This window comes from Sapajus apella, unplaced genomic scaffold (genome assembly GCF_009761245.1).
Source record: "Sapajus apella isolate SASKATOON/1434 unplaced genomic scaffold, GSC_monkey_1.0 scaffold15, whole genome shotgun sequence".
Taxonomy (NCBI): domain Eukaryota; kingdom Metazoa; phylum Chordata; class Mammalia; order Primates; family Cebidae; genus Sapajus; species Sapajus apella.
In genome coordinates, this window is record NW_022436955.1 from 15,772,871 (window position 1) to 15,797,425 (window position 24,555).

The 24,555-nt window shown below is 42.8% G+C and overlaps 1 protein-coding gene across 1 annotated transcript in view; it reads left to right on the top strand.

The window, feature by feature from the left end:
* Window positions 1-24,555, top strand: part of PMFBP1 (polyamine modulated factor 1 binding protein 1) — a 54,130-nt gene that overhangs the window by 15,357 nt on the left and 14,218 nt on the right. Inside the window, 9 exon segments of the mRNA XM_032284338.1 lie at window positions 4,053-4,301; window positions 7,601-7,822; window positions 13,833-14,003; window positions 15,023-15,133; window positions 17,703-17,829; window positions 17,921-18,078; window positions 21,324-21,567; window positions 23,561-23,750; window positions 23,899-24,052. Coding sequence (XP_032140229.1) covers window positions 4,053-4,301; window positions 7,601-7,822; window positions 13,833-14,003; window positions 15,023-15,133; window positions 17,703-17,829; window positions 17,921-18,078; window positions 21,324-21,567; window positions 23,561-23,750; window positions 23,899-24,052 — 1,626 coding nt within the window.

Below are 24,555 nucleotides of genomic sequence, written 5' to 3' on the forward strand. Positions count from 1 at the left end.
CCTTTTTTTTTTTTTTTTTTTTTTTGACAGAGTGTCACTCTTGCCAGGCTGGAGTACAGTGGCACGATCTCAGGTCACTGCAACCTCTGCCTCCTGGGTTCAAACGATTCTCCTGCCTCAGCCTTCCGAGTAGCTGGAACTACAGGTGCACACCACCAAGCCCAGCCAATTTTTGTATTTTTAGTAGAAACAGTGTTTCACTATGTTGGCCAGGATGGTCTCAATCTCTTGACCTCATGATCCACCCACCTTGGTCTCTGAAAGTGATGGGATTGCAGGCGTGAGCCACTGTGCCCAGCCAATTTTCTTATTTTTTGTAGAGATAGTGGTCTTGCTATGTTGCCGAGGCTGGTCTTGAACTTCTCATCTCAAGCCATCCTCCCACTTTGGCCTCCCAAAGTGCTGGGATTATAGGGATGAGCCACCATGCCTGGCCTGATAAGCATTTTATTGGGTATATACTAAAATAAGCCCTTCTGAATTAACCCTACTCCAGGATGTTCACCCCTTTGCATTAATTCTGTCCATGTTAAGTACTTATTTGTGATCATGTTTCTTTCCAAGTAGCTCCCCACCCTCCTAACTTACTATGTAAGCAGGAGGACTCAGGCTCTTCAGAAGCCCCTCTATCTATGAATATGCACATACACACACGTTCATGTACACACTACACACACTACTCCCAACTCCCTTCTCTCCAGACATCATTCACAGATGAGTTGTGAGAATAGCAATATTCTTATCTTGAAAAAATTGAGAGCGTTTAACAACAACATTGAATATAAATGCTGGCAATTATAGCTACACAAAGTAAATACAAAATTTAGCTTTGCTCAGCTTAGAAAAGAAGTCTCATCAACTTTCCTCCAGTGACATACACTGGATATTCAGGTCAAGAGTTCAGTGTGTCTTTGCCTAGAATTTCTTTTGCCTGGTGACCATAGTGGGTCCATTTTCTCTGTCTGTCTTCTCAATTCTGAGACACTTAGGATGAGACACTTTCCTGGAAAGGGTCATTCAGATTGTACTGACACAATCAACTATCATCTTTCTGGCTCTGCACTGGGCTGAGCCTCCTTTACCTTCTCTGTGCTGCCACCACCACTGTCAATAGAGATTTTCTGTCTTTCAGGTCCCAGCTCTTACTGAATTAATCTCATTAAAATCCATCTCTCCAGTTATTCAAACCAAAACCCTGGTATCATCTGTTATGGATGACTATCATGTCCCACAATCCAACCTGTAACCCGGCAGCAAATCCTGTGGCCTGTCATTTCAAGATACATCTAGAACCCAACAACTTCTCTTACCCTCCATTGCTACCATCTTGGTCCACGCCATCATCCTTTGTTGTCTGGGTTTTTGAAGTAGCCTCCTATCTGGTCTCCCTGCTTCTGTCTTTGCCGGCCTAGAGCTGATTTCCAATAAACAGTGAGTGTGTCCTTTGTAAAAGCTCAGGGAGATCATTTGCTCCTCTGCTCAGTACCTTCCAATGGTCTTTCATCTCCCCAAAAGAAGTTAAAGTCTCGAGAATGGCTATATGATCCTAAAGAGCTCACCTCCTTTTCCTATCTGACTCCATCAGGCACACCTTTCCCCCTTACTTTCTCTGCTCCAGCCAGAAAAAAAAGTGGCTGCAACCCCTGGGGCTCCTCAAATACCACCAGGTATGCTTCCACCTCCAGGGCTCTCTGTCCCTGGAGCATTCCAGATGCCTTCTTTTGCCTCCAAGTTTTGGTTTAAGTGTCAGCTTCACACTTTGGTCCTCCATGCAAACATTTAATTCAAAAATATAACCTCCTCCATCCTGGCATTCCGCATCCTCCTCCCCTGTTTCACTCTCACCGATTGCGTTTTGACCTTCTAATACACTATGTATATATACTTGCTTAGTTTTCTCTCTCCACGTATTAGATGCGAACTCCACAAAGCTGGGGATTTTGTCTGTTTCTTACACTGTTATATCCCCATTAGCTAGTGTAGTGCTTGATGTAGTAGTTGTACCACAATATTTGCTGAGCACATTAATTAAATGAAAATATACCCACACAAAGGCTAGTATATGGTTAATGTTCACAGCAGCAGTATTCATAATAGCCAAAAACTGAAACAACCCAAATATCCATCAACTGGTGAACAGATAAACCTAATGTGGTATATTTATACAACAGAATACTGTTCAGCAATGAAAAGGAATCAGATACTGATTCTTGCTGCAACCTGGATGAGCCTCTAAAACATTATGCAGCTGGACACAGTGGCTCACACCTGCAATCCCAGCACTTTGAGAGGTCAAGGCAGGCAGATCCCATGAGCTGGAGACCAGCCTGGCCAGCATGGCAAAACCCCATCTCTACTAAAAATACAAAAATTAGCTGGGTGTGGTGGTGCTCACATATAATCCCAGCTAGTAGGGAGGCTGATGTATGAGAATCACTTGAACCAGGGAGGTGGAGGTTGCAGTGAGCCAAGATTGCACCAGTACACTCCAGCCTGGGTGACAGAGGAAAACTCTATCTTCAAATTAAAAAAAAAAATGCTAAGTTAAAGAAGACAAAAAATTATATATTAAACAGTTCCGTATGTGAAACGTCTAAAAAAGGCAGAAAATCCATAGAGGCAGGAAGCAGATTTGTGGTTGCCTAGAGCTGGGGGAAAGAGAAGGAGTGACTGAAAAGGGGCATGAGGAAATTTTGGGGGATGACAGAAATGTTCTAAAACTGGATTGTAATGATGGTCACACAATTCTATAAGTTTATTACAAGTCATTGAATTGCACACTTAACAATGGTTGCATTTCATGATATATAAAGTATACCTCAATAAATCTGTTTTTTAAAAGTTAATTTAAAAATTTGAAAGCCATTGCATTAGAAGGACTCTGTTAATGAGGCCAAGGCCACAGGCTCAAAGCCTTAGGAGCCAATGAGATTACTTGGACTCTATTTTCATTTCTTTCATTCAATACATAGGTATGTATGAATCTCTAATCTAGGCCCCAGAAGAGCAGACATGACCCTGCCCTCCAGGAGTTTATAATCTAATTAGAAGTTAAAATGCACAGAAATAGTTACAGACAAAATATAGAATACCACATTAAGGACATGCTAGTAAAATCTGTGGTATTGGAGCAAAGATAGCTTTGAAGGGAAAAAACAGGAGGGAGAGCAGGATTTAAACAGAATCTTAAAGAATGAGTAGGAGGAGAATAAGCAAGGTTGGACACTAAGGACTGCCTACAGGCTACCTCTTTATCTACCTTTCCCTCACATGTCACTGCCATAAGGGATGATGGAAAATACAGAACATATAGATGCATCATCAACTCAGGGATGTGTCCTACCAGCAGAATACCTGGCACAACATAGGTGCCTAGCCTGTGTCTAATGAATGAATTAATGAATAAAGGAATGAAAATGTAGGATGAGACAAGCAGCATTTCAGGTAAATTATGGATTAGCAGGAAGAGTTAACACCACACACACACACACACACACACACACACACACAGAGTAGCATCTGCAAAGTCACATCTTCCTTCAGGAGAAGGAGACAGAGTCAGTGCCCAGATGTACCTGAACAATATCTCTGCCTCTCATTTTCCAGCATTTCATTCCAATAATTCACTCTTGACTCCTTGCAATGCTCCTTTACCCAGGGATTTTTAATGCCAAGTTTAGTCCAAGAACTGTGGCCAGAAGTCCATTTCCTCCCAAGTCACTTGTGTTATCTTTATATGGGAAGGCAACACATCAGCATATTATTACACATATCTCCCTAGGTCCTTTATGTATATGTTTTTTCTTCTGACCTAAATAATAAGATTTCGATGGATAAGAACCATTATTTTTCTTCTATTGAATTATTCTTACAGAGTGGGAATGCTAAGTGATACATTTCCTTGTGAATAGAGTGAAATGTTTAATAAGTTTTCTGTAGATAAAAAGATGGATAGATGGATGTAAAAGATTGAACAAATGAAAAAATCCAGGAATGAATAAATCCTCAGTTATAATCTAAATCCTTTTCTGTATATGCTGTGTCTATTGTAGAACAAGAAGCAAGCACAGGCATTAGCATTCGAGGAGTCGGAGATGGAGTTTGGGTCCAGTAAACAGTGTCATCTGAGACAACTCCAGCAACTGAAGAAAAAACTGCTGGCCCTTCAACAAGAACTGGAGTTTCGCACAGAGGAGTTGCAGACTTCTTACTGTTCTCTCCTGCAGTATCAGTCCATCCTAGAGAAGCAGACTTCCGACCTGGTTCTTCTGCACCATCACTGCAAACTGAAAGAAGATGAGGTATAGACAGATTAACCATGGAAATACCCCACATTCTCAGGTACCTGCAGAAATCAGACCAAGCCCACTAGAAAGCAGATGCTGGACTTAGGAGAGCTTTGCAACTTCTCGAGCAGGTTTTATAAAGCTTCCTTCTTTAATTCTTGATCTTTTTGAAGCTGAGCAGAAGGAAACTAAACTGAATGGCATAACTGGGTGAGAGCTACAGTATTCATACATGTGGAATATGTGGAGTGTATATGCAGGCGTGCGCGCGTGCGTGTGTGTGTGTGTAAGTCCATCTTCTCCATCTATTACCATTGCAATTTAAATGCAAAAGACTGTAGGTCTCTGAGGGTTACAAAAGAGGTATAAGATACATTAAATCCACCATTTTTAGAAAAATAAGGTCTTGATAACATATAAATTCCTGGCACCTACACAGTAGATAACATAACCAGACATTGAATGCAGGTCAGTCATTGAGAGTACTAGATAATTTTTTCAGACTGAGGTTTTAGATCATATAGATTTCACTTAAGTATATTTAGGGTATTAATTCCCTTTCATGTTCCAGGGTGGTATTTTCTAAGCCAAAGAGTAGCATCTCTGTAGAATCCCAAGTAAATTCCAAGGACCCAAAGCTGCAGCACTGAAACCACTTGAGCAGTACAATAAACCATGGGTTCTAAGTGATGGGACAGGCACACTCTTCCATCCTGGGGTTTCCCTTGCCATTTTCTTTCTTTAGATTTAAAGATAAAATTGCAAGGAGTTAGGTTCCTCTTGGAAGGACAGAGAAGAAAAAAAAATTCAAGGAGTGTTTTGGATGGTGCTGTTGCTTAAGGACTAAATTCAAGGACTTCAGGAGGGACCTTAAAGACCATCGACTTTTTAAAAAGGAAATATGATCTAGTGAAAATTTGCTGAAAAGAACTGAGAGTGGGAGGAACAGAGAAAGGTTGTCCTAATCCTACAAATATAATCTGTGACTAAACCTGTGAGCACAAACATAGTTTTTTAAAAAGATAGCGCAGAGCTGTGTTAAAACTTTCTGGTTCACGACAACTGAAACAAAAGGTCCAACCTGGATAAAGCAACCTTGAACGAGTTGGGATTCTATTTAGCTGCATGTAACAGGAAATAAATAAGATACTTTATTTCTATGTCATATGTAAAAAGGTCAAAGACAGGTGGTCTGTTGCTGTCATGGCAACTGCATGTGTCATCAGATACCTAAGGATCTATCCTTGGGTTCCACCATCATCAGCTCAAGGCTTCCATTCTCCAAGTCTCCTGAGGTGCCTGCTGGACCTCCAACCATCACATCCTTTCTTTTGAAACAAAGTCTCACTTTGTTGCCCAGGCTGGGGTGTAGTGGTGCAACCTCAGCTCACTGCAACCTCTGCCTCCCGAGTTCAAGTGATTCTCCCGTCTCAGCCTCCTGAGTAGCTGGGATTACAGGCACATGCCAGCACACCAAGCTAATTTTTGTATTTTTAGTAGAAATGGGGTTTTACCATGTGAGCCAGGATGGTCTTCAACTCCTGACTTCGGGTGATCTGCCCATCTCAGCCTCCCAAAGTGCTGGGATTGAAGGCGTGAGCCACCATGCCCAGCCACATCCTTGTTCCAAATAATCCAGATAAATGGCCAGGGGACCAGGTGACAAGGGTGGAAGGGAAAGACACATTCCCCTCCTTTTAAGGACACTTTCCAGAAGCCACAACACCTTTACTTAACTATTGCTGACCAGAATTAGTCACATGGCAACAGCTACTTTCTAGGAAGCCTAAGAAATGTGGTGTTTTAGGAGGTGCATTGCTGCCCCCAATAGAGTCAAGGTTCTATTACTAAGGAAGAGTAGGAGAGTAGATATGGGACTTGGCAAATAACAGTCACTTAAGATCCCAAACCGGGAAAGCATTGAGAAAATCACTTTAGCATTCTGCCAAGTTCCCCCAATGTCTCACACAGCCTCATCAAACTTCTAAGGTTGGGTTCACTACGCAGCAGACTCTAAGACAAGGATATAAATACAAGTAACTAATTCCAGAGATGATTCCTGGAAGCACATGAGCGAGTGAGTCAAGAAGAACAGGAAGCACATAAAGGACATCAGTATTGAGCAGACTGCTTGCTCAGTCCCTTAGAGACAGTGTAGAACATGCCTCAGAGTGAACCCACCAACACACCCCAGTCATTGGTTGAGGGCTTCTCCTGAGGGCATTAACTCCCAAGACCTTCTAATCTACCCTGTCTTGCCTCTCTGACTGTAAGGGCTCCTGTGGTCAGAGAAGCCCTCGGGCAGAGTTGAATAAGCTTGCAGTGGGAATGGGGTTAGCTTGCAAAGAAATAGCAAGCGCCCAGGGGATATGGGCTGGCCACTGACAGCTTCAGTTACAATATTTGGATATAAAATATTCCTCTCCTCTTCTTACTTAGTGGACACCTTACACGAAGTTATCCTTTCCTAAGAAGAATCTCAAATGACAAGCAGCAATTATAATTAGCTTCAACTAATGGAACGTGTTCTATCAGCATTCTATGTTGGATTATTTGAACTAATATGAAGCCTTCCTTAATGACTATTCTGCTGTTAACTCCTTCAACACATAAAATTCAAGTCACACTATTTAGCACACTCAACTACCTACAGCTGTTTACTCATTTTAAATCTTATCTCCCCAAGATTGTGAAAGTTTTAAATTCTTTGAGGGGTGAGCATATGTCTAATATACGTATATATCTCCTCTGCACTTAACACAATGCTCATGAGCTTTCAATAAATATGTCAGTTGGTTGACTACTTGCTGAGGAAGAAAAGAAATCTAAATAAGGACTGTGCAAATCCCAGAGGAACTTTGGGTCATGGTCCCCACCTGTCTCTTGGAAACTTGGTTGACATGGTCCTGTGTGCAGGAGGAAGTCTACATTTTCTAAATTTGACCTCTAGAGAATGCCTGGGAAAGAAAGAATACTGGCATTTCAAGCCCTTTAAAAAAATGGAGCTATACAAATTCATTCCTATTAATCAACTAGCAAGTATCTGTTGAGTTCCTACCACATGCTGGGCAGGATGGGAAATAAATATGGTCCCTGCCTTGAGGGAGCTTACCTCTAACTATGGCCATCTTTTTTATTTCTAATCATTAACATCTTGATACATGCTGAAGCTTTCAGATCTGTGCAGCCTCTCTTCTGTTCATCTGGTCTTCTGGTTTAGATACAAGACTTCTCTGCAGGGAGCCTTACAACCACATCCTTTCCTTGTTAGATGATTCCATGGGCTCAATATGGATTTATTCCTACACCTACAGGTGATTCTCTATGAGGAGGAAATGGGAAATCACAACAAGAACACAGAGGAGAAACTCCATTTGGCACAAGAGCAACTCGCCTTGGCCGGGGACAAGATCGCCTCCCTAGAAAGGAGCTTAAGCCTCTACAGGGATAAATACCAGTCTTCCCTAAGCAACGTCGAATTACTAGAATGCCAAGTGAAGATGTTGGAGGGGGAGCTCAGTGGGATCATTGGTCAGGTAGGACTTAAGCCATGCCATTCAGTCCAGGCAAGTGGACATGCTCCCAAGTGGTCCCCTCAGAGAGTCCCAGCCTCCTCCACTGGAAACCCAAACCTCAACCCAGATATCACTTCCTGCCCTTGATTTTGTAGACCTCAGCTTTTGAACCTCCAGCTTTCACATCTCCTGAAAGATTGCTTCTTCAAATTTTGAGACTCTTTAATTAATACAAACAGCCATCACTTCAAATAAGGCCGAAAGAGAATTACCAAATAAGCTCTAGCCCGCAGTTCCCCGTGGGGTTAGCCAAGCCTCTGTTGAGATTGCATCACAGCTCATCTCCCTCTGCTCAACCCTGCCTCCTTCCTCTTCGTTTCACATATGTTAATACCCGCAACTGTCCCTAACAAGGTCCAATCTTTTCTTGGTTCTCATGGGGGTCCGGCAGGGGGCTCTACTAGACCACAGTACTCATGAAAACCACAATTTCAGGATCAAATAGGAGGAAAAAGCTATGAAACATGGGAAAAGAAGAGTCAAAACACCTGATTTGTTTCTTTTTTCTTTTAATTGCTGTTTTAATTCCACAAGCAATACAATTATTATAGGCTCTCTAGACAGAAGTGCAGAGATTAAATATGAAAGTCTGCGTTGAACCTCTTCCCCATCATTCTCTCCTTCTTAGGTAATCACTTGACTCATGTGTTGAGAATCCGCTAGGGGCTTGTGCTATATACAGTTACATATATAAATGGGCAGGAGGTTCTTTTTATCTAAGTGGTTATTTATCAATGTGGTTTTGCAATTTACTTTTAAAATGCACATTTTTTTTTTTTTTCCTGAGACAGGGTCTTGCTCTGTTGCCAAGGCTGGGATGCAGTGGCGTGATCTTGGCTCACTGTGGCCTCCTCCATCCAGGTCCAAGTGATTCTCCCAACTCAGCCTCTAGAGTAGCTGAGACTACAGTCGCACACCACCGTGCCCAGCTAATTTTTGTATTTTTAGTAGAGACAGGGTTTCGCCATGTTGGCCAGGCTGTGCTTAAACCCTTAACCTAAAGTGATCTGCCCACCTCAGCCTCCCAAAGTGCTGGGAATACAGGCATGAGCCACCACGCCCAGCTTAAAATGCACATCTTAACAACTTAATTTACTTACTACCTTGTATTTGGTAGTATGGATGTACCACCTACTGACCTGTGTTTTCCTCTCTTTTACAAACAAGCTGTAATTACCTTCCTATTTCTGTTCGATAATTCTTGAAATGCGATTGCTGGATCAAAAGATATGCTTATTTTTATTGTTTAAAGATACTTCTAAGTTATATGTCAAAAAGGTTCTGCCAGTTTACACTTTTACCAAGAATAATTAAGAGAGTGTATTTTCCCATACCCATCCGCACTGTATGTTTTCATTCTTTTAAGATTGTGCTAAACCCTGATGGGTAAGGGGAAAACGTTCACTGGTTACAATTTTCGTTGCCTTAGTTCTAATAGTTGCAGGTTGGGTTCCCCAAGAAGCCAACTCTAGGACACAGTAGTGTGCAGGACATTTCTGGGAGAGCTCTTGGTATTAACACCTGTAAAAGGAAAGAGAGGAAACCAAGGTTGGGCAAAGGAAGAATCTGGGATGCAGTCTCAACAAAGGCCTCCGCCAACCCCACAGAGCAGCGGGCTGGATGAACCTTCAGAGCCTTGCTAAATTGAAGGGAAGGGAGCTGGCCTTTAAGACTCCATGTTGATCAGTTATGGGATGTGCTTGGCCTTGGGCAAAGCAGTTTTCTTCAGCCCACACAATCCCCCAGAAAGGCAGTAAGTCCTTCATCGCCAAAGGGGATCTGGAAGGCCCAGCAGTCTCCACCACACTAATGAAGTATTGAGCACTATTCAAAAGCATATTGGTCATATGGATTTCTGTTTTATGAATTCCTTGTTAACCCATTTTTTACTGGGTTGTTAGTCTTTTTTGTATTTGTTTATAGGCGATTCTTAATATATTACAGGTAATAATGCTTCATTACATATGTTGCAAATATTTTCTCCCAGTCTGTAACTTTTCATTTTACTTTATTAATGGTATTTTTCATCATACAGAAGATTTTAATTCTTTATAAAAAAGAAGTTGAATCCATCACTCCTTCTTTATAAATTCTAGGTTTTATGTTTTGCTTAAAAATGCCTTCACTACCCTCCAGATTGTAAAAGTTTATTGTATATTCTATTAGCACTTTTATAATTTGCACTTTTATGTTTTTATCTTTAGTCCATCTGGAATATATATATTATATGTATAATGACATAAGGCTCTAATTTTATTATTTAAATGGATCTCCAGTGGTCCCTTATTTATTGAACATCCCAACCCTTCCACAATGATTCAGGTACCAGCTCACAAACCGATTCTTCTGCATCCAGGACCTTCTCTGGACTCTGTATTCTTTTTATCTTTTTGCTAGGTTCTGCTCCAGTGTCAGAGTTTTCTAGTGACCATAACTGGTAGCTTGTTTTAATAGCTCTTTTTAGGACAGGTCCTCCTTCACTCTTCTACGCTTTCCATTTTTTTCTTGGCCATTTTTTTATTTCTTCTCTTAATGAAATTTAGATTTATGTTGACTAACTTTCAAATTATGTATTAATTTGGGGGAAATTAGCATGCCCTATGGAACATGACATATTTCTACTTTTATGCAAGCTTTCTTGTGTCCTTCAGTAAGATTTTGTACTTTTCTCTGTAGATCTCACATATTTCTTGCTGTTTATTCCTAGACATAGTTCTGTGTTACTGGTTTTATAAATGGGATCTTTTATACATTTAATTTTATTAATGTTTTTTTGAGACAGAGTCTCACTCTGTCGCCCAGTCTGGAGTGCAGTGAGGCAGTCTCTGCTCATTGCAACCTCCATGTTTTGGGTTCAAGCGATTCTTCTGCCTGAGCCTTCCAAGTAGCTGATACTACAGGCGCGTGCTACCACAACCAGCTAATTTTTGTATTTTTGCAGAGGCAGGGTTTCGCCATGTTGGCCAGGCTATGCTTAAACCCTTAACCTAAAGTGATCTGCCTACCTCAGCCTCCCAAAGTGCTGGGATTACACGTGTGAGCCACCATGCCCAGCTTAATTGTATTGATTATTACTGATATATAGGAAAACTTCTCTCTTCTCCTGCCACCTTACTGAGCCCTTTTACCAGATTTTCACTTGACTGTCTTGGATTTTCTTAAATTGCTTTCCCTTTCAAAATTTACACAACTTGTTTTCCAACTTATCACATTGACCAGCACCTCTAGAGCAATGTAGAATTGTGGCCTCTTTGCTTTGGTCCTCACTTTAAAGGAGGTATTTCTAGTATTTCACTATTAAGTATAATGCCTGTTCTTGGCTTCTTTTTAATAGCCTTTTTCAAATTGTAAGTATAACTGTTTATATTTAGCTTATCAAGAATTGTTATTAGGAATGAACGTTGAATTTTATCAGATGTTTTTATTAGCATCTATCCTTCAATGAAGCAGATTACACGAATAGATTTTCATATATCGAACAATTATGTTCCTGGAATAAATCCTACTTGATCATAATATATTATTAATTTTAATGTGTTTTACTACATTTGTTAAAAGTTTATTTTTTGCATCCATTTTCAGAAACGAGATTAGTTTGATGGCTTAAATTTTTGTACTTTCCTCGCATATTGGTGTCTGGATTATGCCATTCTAATATATGAGTTGGAAAGATTTTTACCTTCTTTTAAATCTCTGGAACTGTTTATATTACATAGGAAATATCTATTTCTTTAATATTACAAATAAACCCAACTGTTTCTCATTACTGTGCTCGGCAGTCCCTTCATCTCTTCTGCATTCTTGGAGTTTTCCTTTTGCTGTAAATAATTCCTTCGTAATTCTTTCAGAAACAATTGTTGGTGGCAGAATTTCTCAATATTTCCATGTCTGAACGAGGTTTTTTCTGTCATCATCCTTGAATGCTAGTTTGGCTGGATATACAAACTTTCAATAGCACCTTCCCTTAAGTCTTCGAAGATACTGCTGCATTTCCTTGTACCACCCAGTACTAAAGATGCATTGTTAGATGTCAATGTATTTCTCATTTTTTGTAGATTACCTGTTTTATCTCTTTGAACACTGGAGGTTTTTAGGCTCAGGGTGTTTTAGTTTATTTCTTAAACCACTCAACACCACTAACCCTTTTAGTCTGAAGATCTACATTTTTCTTCACTTCAGAGAATCTTTTCTCCTATTCCTTTTAAATTAATTTCCATTTTTCATCCCGTAGTATTAAGAACATATTGAAACCTGTAGATATCTTCTTCCTTGGTAGCTTTGCTGTTATGTTTTCCAGTCATTTGCCCCCACAGACTCTGCATTATCTACATGAACATTATTTACAGTCCGTTTTAGATTTCCCCCGGTCTTCCTGCAGCTTGCTCATGGGAGGCTTCCATGCTCAGTGAACATGAACTACTCCTAACTTTGCCTGAAAAAGCCTGGTTAGGGAGACAAGTTTAATGGGGAAATGATCTACCATCCAAACTAGAATGCTTTGCTCTTTTTTTTTTTTTACCGTGTATATCAATTTACCCCCTTATGAATGCAAACCAGTAAGAGGGCAGCAACATTCATGCATGATTTCAAATGATCTAGGGAAAGACATTTAAAACAAACAAACAAACATGGTTCTAGGAAAACAGCCATACTCATGTTGGTGACAGTGTTCAGTGGTACAATTTATTTGAAGGACAATAGTACAATATCCAAGTTTAAATATGATCTGGCAGTCCTACTGCTATGAATTTAATGGACACAATTACCAGAATAAATACTCAAAGATTTATATGCAAAAGCATTCCTTTCAGCTTTGTTTCAGAAAAAAAAAATGTGGAAACAACCTATATTCTCATCAGTAGGAAACCAGATCAACACATTTAAAAGCAATTTAAAAGAACAAGATAGAAGCACATCTACTACTACCATTGACAAATCTCTAACACATCTTGCTGAGTAAACAAATTTTTTTATGTTTTAAAAAGCCAACATAATTTATATTGTACAGATTCATTTATATTATGTAAATATAGTAAAAAGTTCTAGATAAATGTGCACAGACTGTCATCTCTGGAAAGTAGAGAGAGAATGAAATTAGAAGCGATGGTCAAAGAAAAATTCAAATTTACCTGTAGTGTTACAATGTTTTAGAGATACAATATAAATATAATTACTTGTGTAATTTGAAATTCATTTTAAAAGAGGAGTAAGACAGATCAACAAGTAACAATATGAAAACTATCATAAATAAATTGTCAAGTGAAAACACGATGTTTAAATACTATATGAAAGACTCATTTGTTGGCCGAGTATGGTGGCTTTTGCCTGTAATCCCAGCACTTTGGAAGGCTGAGGCAGGTGAATCACCTGAGCCTAGGAGTTCGAGACCAGCCTGGCCAACATGGTGAAACCCTGTCTCTAGTAAAAATACAAAGAATTAGCCAGGTGTGGTGGTGCATGCCTGTAATTCCAGCTACTTGGGAGGCTGAGGCAGGGCAATCGCTTGAATCCAGTAGGTGGACATTGCAATGAGCCAAGACAGCGCCACTGCACTCCAGCCTGGATGACAGAGTGAGACTCTGTCTCAGAAAAAAAAAAAAAAAAAAGACTCATTTTAAGAAAAAAGTGAGAATTATATGCCTATCCACATATGCATATACAAATATGCATAAAATATTTCCAAATGATATCCAAAAAGCTGGTAACATGGATTGTCATCGAGAAGGGGGCTTGAGTCATAGTTAGGATGTAGGAAGACTTACCTTTCAGTGTCTACTCTTGTGAACCATTTGGACTTTTTACCATGTATATGCACTAGTTAATATTTTTTCTTTTGTTAAGGAAACCATGATTTCCGTATATGAACATAGACCTTTACAATGTAGGTCTAGAGATTTTCCATGCTCATGGAATTCTGAAATAACTCACAAACTATAAACAAAACCAACCCATTAATTTTTAAATCTCCCAGGACCCTGAGAACAAGGGTGATCATTCAAAGGTGCGGATATACACTTCTCCTTGCATGATTCAAGAGCATCAGGAGACCCTGAAACGACTGTCTGAAGTCTGGCAAAAAGTCTCTGAACAGGATGATCTCATTCAAGAACTTCGAAATAAGCTGGCCTGCAGTAATGCTTTGGTAAGTGCCTTCTAGAACATGTCTCTGAGAGACCCACAATCAAGACATGGGGAAAAAAAGGAGGGACGAAGAGTCTCCTAAATTAATCTTTTTCACCAAGAATCCTCAAATGTGTTATATGTACTTACCTCACCTTCATCCATATTCTCCATGATATGCATCTCCCCACCCACATAGTTTGAGATAAAGAATCTTAAAATCTCTCACACAACAACCTAAATGCCCATCAGTGGGGAAATGATTAAAGAGATTAAGAGAAATAATTAAAGAGATATTCCTATTGTGGAATAATATGCAACCAGTAAAAAGGACTAAGCACATCTGTAAGAGCTGCATGGAAGTAGGTTTGTGACTTATTGTCGAGAATAAGTTGCAGAGTCCCATATATAGTTCATCGTACTTTTGTTTTATCTCTGATCATAATGCTAATATATAAGTACAAACTAAATTTTCAATACTGTCCTCTCCCTTAGTGGAAGTGAGAGAGGGGAGAATAAGTGAAGAGGGGGTTTCACTTTTCCATGCTTGGGTTTTGTTTGAATTATTTTCAACAAATTCAAAAAAGCATAAAATTAAAACCAAAATTTCATATTTTTTAATTTTTGGAAAAAAAAAGTATACACACAGTCACATACTCTATAAGGAAAAATTCTGTTTATTTCTTATTTCTTCTTTAATTCTCAAACTTTGTATCCTGTCCTCTGGATAGATTAGGTACATCTCTCCATCACAGCCCCTGAAGAACCTTCTTCTGCCTCATCAAATGGACCACATGGAGGTTTAGGGGAGAGTGCAAGTTTGGGCATTGATGAACTTGAGACAAATCACATATGCCTTAGAGAACCTTGATTTAAGATGGGGAGCTTAATTCCTTCTCCCTACCCCACAGGGAGTGCCTGATGAATTGTATAATTCTACAACAAACTTATGCTGCAGAAAGGAACACTCTGAAATAATAGTCATGGTAACAAGCATGTTCCATTGATCATCCAGCATAACGGACCTAAGCTTATTTGCAGGTTCTGGAGCGTGAAGAGGCTTTGATAAAACTACAGGCAGACTTTGCTTCCTATACAGCCACCCACAGATACCCTCCTAGCTCCTCAGAAGAGTGTGAAGACATCAAAAAGGTGGGAGAAATTTGCTGATCTGTGCCCACTGGGATCGGGCTGAGCTGGGTTTTGACTCTGGACTTCCCTACTTAGTTTTTATTTTTATTTGATAGTTTATATTTTATTTTATAAATAAAATATACACTGTTATAAAATATATACTGTTATATATTAAAAATAAAATAGAGTTATATAGATTTTATAAATAAAATATATACTGTTATATATTTTATTTTATAAATAAAATATATACTGTTATATATTTTATTTTATAAATAAAATATATAAAATTATACTGTGTATAATATATGCCAAACCCCAAAGACAGGCAGCATTCAATTTTGGAATTGCACCTATCTCTTCTAACAGTGCACTTAAGGAACACAGTACTTCTGTTGCCTTGCTAGATTCAAAAGGACCATCCAGCCTCCCAGTGTCTGGCTAGAGTTCAAAAGTAGCTAATTTAGAAAAGATTATTAATCCAATTTCATTCCCCCTGCTTTTTTTTTGAAAACTCACTGTTTGCAAAATTCAAAGCAGTATCAAAAGTTGATTCTAGTAAGAAATATGCAGTTAAACCCTGTAAACAAATAACAAGAATTGATCGGCCAGGTGTGGTGGCTCATGCCAGTAACCCTAGCACTTTGGGAATCCGAGGCCAGCAGATCACTTGAGGTCAGGAGTTTGAGACCCACCTGGCCAACATAGAGAAATCTCATCTCTACTAAAAATACAAAAATTAGCCAGGTGTGGTGGCACATGCCTGTAGTCCCAGCTACTAGGGAGGCCGAGGCAGGACAATCATTTGAACCCAAGAGGTCGAGGTTGCAGGGATATGAGATCATGCCACTGCGCTCCAGCCTGGGCCACAGAGTGAGACTCCATCTCAAAAAAAAAAATGGATGAACCAGGAGTTAAAACATGGCCAGGTGTCCTCCTAGGTGAGATATCCTGTTAAGTCAGTCCTGAATGAACTTGCTACCCGGCAAAGCCAGCCACAGGAGGCCACACTGGGCAGGTGCTGGCATGCCTGCACGCACCAAGACTGATGCCGAAATGGGGGCAAAGTGGGGTGGCAGAGGGAGTAAACAACACATCAGCTCCCCAAGGGCTTCTCTAGTCGGGGAGGAGGAGACTCCTCTTTCCAGGACTTTTCAATCCCAGGAAGTTGGATGAACAAGGGATCAATATTGAACTTTGTAGTTCTTCCTTGGACATCTGTCAATATTTATTTTAAAGATCAGTTTCATGTTATTCACATCCTGACCTAGAGCAAAAAAATTTCATAAGACTCCTTTTTTTTTTTTTTTTTAATGAAACAAACTTCCCCAAGAAGCAGAATGCACCTTCCCCTGCTGTGTTATATTTCCTTTCCAAAGCCTCCATGCTCCCTGGGGCACCATCAGGAACGAGAGCCACACGTCAGCTTTTTCCAGCAGGCCTCTCCTCCCCTAGGCCAGTATAGCACAGTGTGGGGCTTCAAGTCCCTGCAGTGCCCACTGCTGGGTCCTGCAGTGGCTGCGTTGAATCTCTCTAGCTGTCACCTCCTGGAGTCATGCTGCTACCCTCCCTCCTGGCAGCTCTGAAATCACACAAATAACTCTTCCCCAATGTCCCTGATGCCCAGGCAATGAATTGCTCCTCCTCAGTCATGTGTTCTGCCTTCTCTTGGTGAGGAAGGGATTCCCCTCTCCTTCAGGGTAGAAGCCAAAGGTCTTACAGAACGACCCCAAGCCCCACACAATGTGACAACCTAGCTCCTCACCTCATCTCCTCCTGCTATCCCCATTGCCTGCTTCGTGCCAGCTGTGCTTACCTCTTCCATGTTCCCTCCACAGACCATGTCCCTGGCTAGTCTCCCTACCTGAAAGCTCACCTCCAGCAAGTCTCAGTTCAGAGGCCACCTTCACAGGGAGGCCAGCTTATGCTCCTACTTAAAATTCCAATATGCGCCTCCCCCGCCCATGCCCTTCCATTCTCCTTAGCTCTTCTGTTTCCCCCATAGTACTTAACAACTGTTAATATTTTCTGTAAGTCACTACTTATCATGCTCTTCATCTCACCCCACAAGGTCAGCTCCATGGGGACAAGGATTTGTCTATGTCCTTTGCTCCACATTATTTGCTTGGAAAATATTAATAGACCCATGCCTAACACCCAGGACAGTGCCGGGCACACAGTAGATACTCCATAAACAACTGTCTATTTCAGGGAGGAAGGGATGGTACTTTTATGCATATTCCATGTGAGCCTGAGAAGTCTACAATATCCTTTGGTTTTAGTCTCTTTTTCAAAAAAAATTTTTAATTGGGATATAATGGACAAAGTATAAAATTCACCATTGGTTTTTAGTATATTCACGAGGTTGGGAAATCATCACCACTACCTAATTCCAGAACATTTGTGTCACCCCAGAAGAAGCTCTGTGCCCATTAGCAGTCACTCCGCACACCCGTCCCCTGGCCCCCAGCAACCATTACTTTATTACTATGCCCTACCGACTGTTGCGTGTAGACACTGGGCATTTTAGAAAGCATTATCCATTCTCCCCCACCTCCTCATCCTGCCCTGTTCTTTGGTCTGCTAGATCCTGAAGCACTTGCAGGAGCAGAAAGACAGCCAGTGCCTGCACGTGGAGGAGTACCAGAACCTGGTGAAGGACCTGCGCATGGAACTAGAGGCCGTGTCGGAACAGAAGAAAAACATCTTGAAAGGTAAACCAGGGCTGCCGGCTGTAGTGGCAGGGGAGCCATAAGGAAGCCCAGCCCTCCTCTGAGCATAGCACTCTGTCCTGCCCCATGGTAGACATGATGAAGCTGGAGCTGGACCTGCATGGGCTACGGGAGGAGACATCTGCCCACATCGAGAGGAAGGATAAGGACCTTGCCATCCTGCAGTGCCACCTGCAGGAGCTGCAGCTGCAGTTCGCCGAAACCCAAAAGCTCGCTTTGAAGAAAGACAAGGTAAAGTGAGGAACTCTAGTTGGAGGCAGCTGTGAGGCCACGCCCTGGCAAGAACCAGTTCTGCCTTCACCTGTGGTGATTGCTTCGGGAGCCTCAACACAAGCACAATGAGACAGTGGGCTCTTCAGGCCCAGGCGCAATTCTCAGCATTGTTTTGGTATTTCTCATCACACGAAATAAATTAATCTGATTACGCAGGGACCATAACAGAGGCACTGACTTTTCCCAAGCCCTGCAAGGTAGCAGGAGCATTTGGGACACAGTTACTTGCATTGTTCCCTTATACTCTTTTTATGCTTGATAGTGGAAGGAAATGATATAAAATAACAGGTAGCCTTATTGAGAATTTCAAGTGAATTTCACTTTTGAAATTACAAACATCTGGCTGGGCCCAGTGGCTCACGCCTGCAATTCCAGCACTTTAGGAGGCCGAGGTGGGGAGATCTCTTGAGCCCAGGAGTTTGAGACTAGCCTGGGCCACATGATGAGACCCTGTCTCTACAAATAATACAAAGTACCTGGGCATGGTGGCATACACCTGTAGTCCCAGTTACTTAGGAGGCTGAAGCCAGAGGATCACTTGAGCCCAGGAGGTGGAGGCTGCAGTGAGTCGTGATCATGCTGTGCACTTTAGCCTGGACACTAGAATGAGACCCTGTCTCAAAAAACAAAAACAAAACACAAAACAAAAAATTACAAATATCTTATGAATATGTAAATAGGCAGTTTGACAATATTAACGGAGCTGTGCCCTAAAAGAACTATTGCTGCCAACATAAATCAAGTTCCTAGAAAAGTCTAGAAATTGAACCAAGAACAGAAAGCTCGTGAAACCAATGCAAACTTTTATAGTCAGTACTTTTCTGACTCTGAACTTCTGTCAGAGCTATTAGAAATAATCCAGTTGAGGGCTGGGCACGGTGGCTTATGCTTTTAATTGCAGCATTTTGGGAGGCTGAGGCGGGTGGATCCCTTGAGGTCAGGAGTTAGAGACCAGCCTGACCAACATGGTGAAACCCCATCTCTACTAAAAAAAAGAAAATTACAAAATTAGCCGGGAATGGTGGTGCACACCTGTAATCCCAGCTACTTGGGAGGCTCAGGGGCAATCTCAGCGCACTGCAACCTCCCCTCCTGGCTTCAGCCTCCCCTCCTGGCTTCAATGGCTTGAAGCCAGGAGGGGAGGTTGCAGTGAGCTGAGATTGCCCCACTGCCCTCCAGCCTGGGCAACAAGAGCAAAACTCAGTCTCAAAGAGAAGAAGAATCCAGTTGATAGACTGGCTGGTCATGAAAACCTCCTGTTTCAAGGCACAGAGGAGATATGCCCATCAAAACAGAGGCATTTGGAGAGACGATGACAAGGCATGGAGTCTGGCTAAACAGCCTCGAGTCATTCGTATATTCACTCCACAAATATTTTGAGCCCTAAGATATGCCAAGCACTGTTCTCAATGCTAAGAATATGTAAAACCTGCAACATCCCTCCTCTTGTGGAGCTTACACTCCTGTGGGGGGAGATAGCCAGTAAACAAAATTAATACATAATACTGACATATCCATGTCAGACACTGATAAATCCCTCAAACAGCTTGGTGGCGGTTTTACACAGGATGGTCAGAGAAGTCCTTTCTGATAAGGTGACATTTGGGCAGAGATTTGAAGGAAGTGAGGGAGCCACCCAGGCAGAGGTCTTCAGGAAGAATATTCCAAGCAGAGGGAACAGCAAATGCAAAGATCCTAAGGTGGAGTCTGCTTGGACTGTTCTAGGAGATCAGTGGAAGCAGAGAGGGGTGGGGGTGGCAAAGGTTGAGGTCAGACAGGTAGCCTAGGACCAGACCATGGGGTGATTGTAAGGACTTCCTCCTTTTTCTAAGAGATGGAAGCCAGTGGAGGATTTTGAGCTGAGGCAAAAGATCTGACTTGCACTTTTAAGACCCCCCTCTCTGGCTGGACGCAGTGGTTCATGCCTGTAATCTCAGAACTTTGCGAAGCCAAGGTAGGAGGATCACTTGAGCTCAGGAGACTGAGACCAGCCTGGGCAACATGGCGAGACCCCCATCTCTGCAAAAAATTTTTAAACTAGCTGAGTGTGGTGGCACACGCCTGTAGTTCCAGCTACTCAGGATGTTAGCAGTGGTAGTTATCCATTATCGTCTCAAATCTTGCCTCCTCAGAAGAAAGAATTTGACTGAGGGGCATTAGGCAGAAGGAGAGACTGAGGCACATTTCAGAGCAGGAAGGAGTGAACGTATTTTAAAAGCCTTAGAGTGGTAGTGAAAGGAAGGAAAGTACACTTGAAAGAGAGTGAAGGGGGTGGCTTGAGAGACCAAGTGTGCCATTTGACCCCTTGTCTTGGGGTTTTATAACGTGGCCTACTTCTGGGGTCCTGCGTTACTTCTCACCACTCTCCCAACTCCTGAGATCTTACCAGGAATCCGCTGATCCCAGTGTCAGGTGTTTTCTATCTATTCGGAGACGGCCTTTCCCTGGCACCAGCTGTGAACAATTATTACTTTAGAGAGACAATTAACCTCCTGACCATCACCTGATGGTCGCCTGACAACCCTGGTGTATGTGGCAGGGAAGCCCTCTCCTGCCCTGCTCACATCTGACTAGCCCCTGCTATAACAGGGAGGCTGAGGTGGGATGATCAATTGAGTCTAGGAGGTCATGGTTGCATTGAGCTACGATCGTACCACTGCATTCCAGTCTGAGCAACAGAGTGAGAACCTGCATCAAAAACTAAAACTAAACTCAACTAAAATAATAAAAGGCTGGGCACGGTAGCTCACACCTGTAATCTCAACACTTTGGGAGGCCGAGGCAGGTGGATAACTTGAAGTTGGGAATTCGAGACCAGCGTGGCCAAAATGGTGAGGCCCCATCTCTACTATAAAATACAAATATTAGCTGGGCGTGGTGGCAGACACCTGTCATCCCAACTACTTGGGAGGCTGAGGCCAGAGAATCACATGAACCTGGGAGGTTGCGGTGAGCCAAGATCATGCCACTGCACTCCAGTCTGGGTGAGCGAGAGAGACTCCATCTCAAAAATAATAATAAAGACTCCCTCTCTCGACTATGTGTAGAATAGCCTGAGGGGAACAGGAGGGGAGGCAGGGAGGTTCGTGCAAGGTCCAGGCAGGGGGTGCCGCTGTCTTGGATGAGGGCTTGAGACAACCTCTCACTGCCTTCACCCACTGCCGCTCAGACCTGTCTCAGCATTTGCGCTTTGCTCTCTTCAGTTCCTCCAAGAGAAAGATGAAATGCTGTGTGAGCTGGAGAAGAAACTGGCACAGGTTCAGAACTGCCTCCTGAAAAAGGAAAAGGAGCTGGAGAAGCAGCAGTGCGTGACCACAGAACTTGAAATGACCATCAGGGAGGCTAAGCAGGACAAGTCCAAGGATGTGGAGTGCGAGGCCCTGCAGACAGAGGTCCAGAAGCTGAAGAACAGTCTAGAAGAGGCCAAGCAGCAGCAGAGGCTGGCTGGTGAGGCCCCCCGCAGGTGCTGTCCCTACCACATTTTTCTTGGGGCTAGAACAGCCACCTTCTCTCTCCCAGTGGCCACTTCCCCTCCCCCTCCTCCAATGACTCACTGCAGACCTTCTCAGGGGCTCATCCAGTACCTCACAGCAGTGGCCACTGCCCTCTTGAATTCCTTCACCCACTCCCAAACTCACCTGCTCTCTGGAGTCACCCCACCTCCCCCACCATTCTCCCAGCAGTCTGCCTGAAGACCCTGCCTTCCTGGCCACAGGAAGGCAGGGCTCTGTCCTTTACACCATATTCCTCTCCAGCTTCTCCAGGCCCTCATCACACAATTCACTTCTTCCTTCCCTAGCTTTTTCTTCCCTTTCTCCTTCTTGCCCCCAAATACATTCTATGCGGCGTGCACTGTGGATGATGTCCTTGTCCCTCCACAGAGTCTGCTTTCTCAGAGGTCTTGCTTTGGGTACAGCGTTTCTGTGGGGCAATGAAAATGTTCTGAAATTAGATATTGGTGATGGTTGCATGACTTTTTGAGCATCAAAAAAAAAAAAAAACCCACTAAATTGTACACTTTAAAAGGATAAATTTGCCAGGCATGGTGGCTCACACCTATAATCTCAGCACTTTGGGAGGCGGAGGTGGGCAGATTACTTGAGCCGAGGAGTGCAAGACCAGCCTGGGCAACATGGCAAAACTGCATCTCTACAAAACATACAAAAATTAGCCAGGCATGGTGGCGTGCACCTGTAGTCCCAGCTACATGGGAGGCTGAGGTGGGAGGATCACTTGAGCCTAAGAAGTCAAGGTTACAGTGAGCTGAGATCATGCCGGTGCACTCGAGGCTGGGCAATAGAGTGAGACTCTGTCTCATAAAAAGAAAGAGGGGGAGGCTAAATTTATGTTATATGAATTACTTGTCAATTTATAAGATAAGATCCAAGCCTGGCTTTCTTCCTCACCTTCCTTTAGTGCTGTGTTCCTTGATGCTGTTGGCTACTCACACCTCAAAGCTTGTTTCTCATCTTTGGAGACATCATTCTCCCACAAACCTCCCCATTGTTTTCTTTTCTCTCCTGCTTTGATTGTAGTCATCTAGAGACTCTCCTTCCTCTCTTACTCATTCTTCAGTCAGCTCCCTCCTCTGTGTAGCTCACTTTCTCTATAGGTAACTCCAAAACTTGGAGCCTCAGCGCTGACTTTGTAGCTGCCTTCCCCTCTTACCCAGTGGAGGTAAAAGTATGGACTTGAAGGATATTGCTGGAAGTTTTTTTCCATTCTAATGCATTCCAATTTTCCTGAAGCACTTTTTTTTTTTTTTTATGATGGATTCCTGCTGAAGAACCCACTAAACCACATCTAAGAATTTCTCTTAGGCTTCCAAAGCCCTCCAAAGCCCCGCCATCCATCCACTACTCTATCACGCACCGTTCCTCCCCACTTCCCTTTCCAGTCAAACTGCTGTCTTCTACCCTCCCACACACCTTCCCATTCCCCTCACCAGGCATCTGCTCTAACAATCCCCACTCCTGGAATTCCCTTCCTCCTCCTCCTTCTACATCTCAGCTTCTCTTCCTCTGCTCATCCATCTCCAAGCTTTCTAAGCCACGTTGATCTCTTCTGAGGCCAGTCTGTGCGAATGTAACATGACAGGGTTCTCTAGGACGGTGGGTCAGCAAGCCTCCCTCGGCAGTCTCTAAACTCCAGGACAGTCAGGATTTGTCCCTAACGGCAGGATGAGTCACACAGGAGGTACTGAGAAATTTCTACCAATTTGTTTAATTTTAGTCCAGAAGGTGTCCACAGCTGAGGAGTAGACAAAGACAGATAATTTAACAGAGCTCTTTAGGACTGATTGTGAAATGGAGAGAAATGAGGACAGACTGGGAACTGAAGTAGGGCACAAAATGAAAGGAAAAACTGCTAAGCCAGGCTGACAGGAGTGTGATTTTCCTACACCCTCCTGTCTCACATGGCCATCTCCCGGCTTCCGTAGCTCAGCAAGCAGCCCAGTGCAAAGAAGCGGTGGCGCTGGCAGGCAGTAACCTGGAGGACGCTCAGAGAAAACTGCAGAACTCCCTCCTCCTGGACAAGCAGAAAGCAGACACCATCCAGGAACTACAGCGAGAACTTCAGAAGCTGCAGAAGGAATCCTTGATGGCTGAGAAGGAACAAACCTCCAACAGGTGCCAGGCTCACCTCCAGAGAGAGGTTCTGTCCCTCTTGAGCAGCTGCCCAAGAGTTGGAGAGCAACGACTTCCCATGGGGTCAGCTCCACGGTCTGCCCACATGGGCACTGAAGTCTGTCCTCCTGTGGCTGTTATTTTGCTTTAGAAAACGGGTGGAGGAGTTGTCATCAGAACTCTCTGAAGCCCTAAGGAAGCTCGAAAATTCAGACAAGGAAAACAGGCAGCTTCAGAAGACAGTGGATGAGCAGGATATGAAAATGAATGACATGCTTGATCGTATCAAGCTCATTCAGCACCAGGTATGATGGGCAGGTAGATGGACCATTCAAGCACTTGCTCTGCTTAAGATAAAACACAGGCCAGGAGCAGTGGCTGATGCCTGTAATCCCACCTCTTTGGGAGATCAAGGCAGGCAGATCACTTGAGCCCAGGGATTCCATACCAGCCTGGGCAACATAGCAAGACCCTGCCTTACCAAAAAAATACAAACATGATCAGGGCAAAATGACATATGCCTGTAGTCCCAGCTACTTGAAAGGCTGAGGTAGGAGGATCCCTTAAGACTGGGAGACTGAGGCTTCAGTGAGCTATGATTGCACAACTGCACTACAGCCTAGATGAAAAAGTGAGACCCTGTCTCAAAGAAAAAGGCCGGGCATGATGGCTCACACCTATAATCCTAGCACTTTGGGAGGCCAAGGTAGGTGGATCACCTGAGGTCAGGAGTTTGAGACCAGCCTGGCCAACATGGTAAAGCCCCGTCTCTACTAAAAAAAAAAAAAAAAAAAAAAAAAAAAAAAAA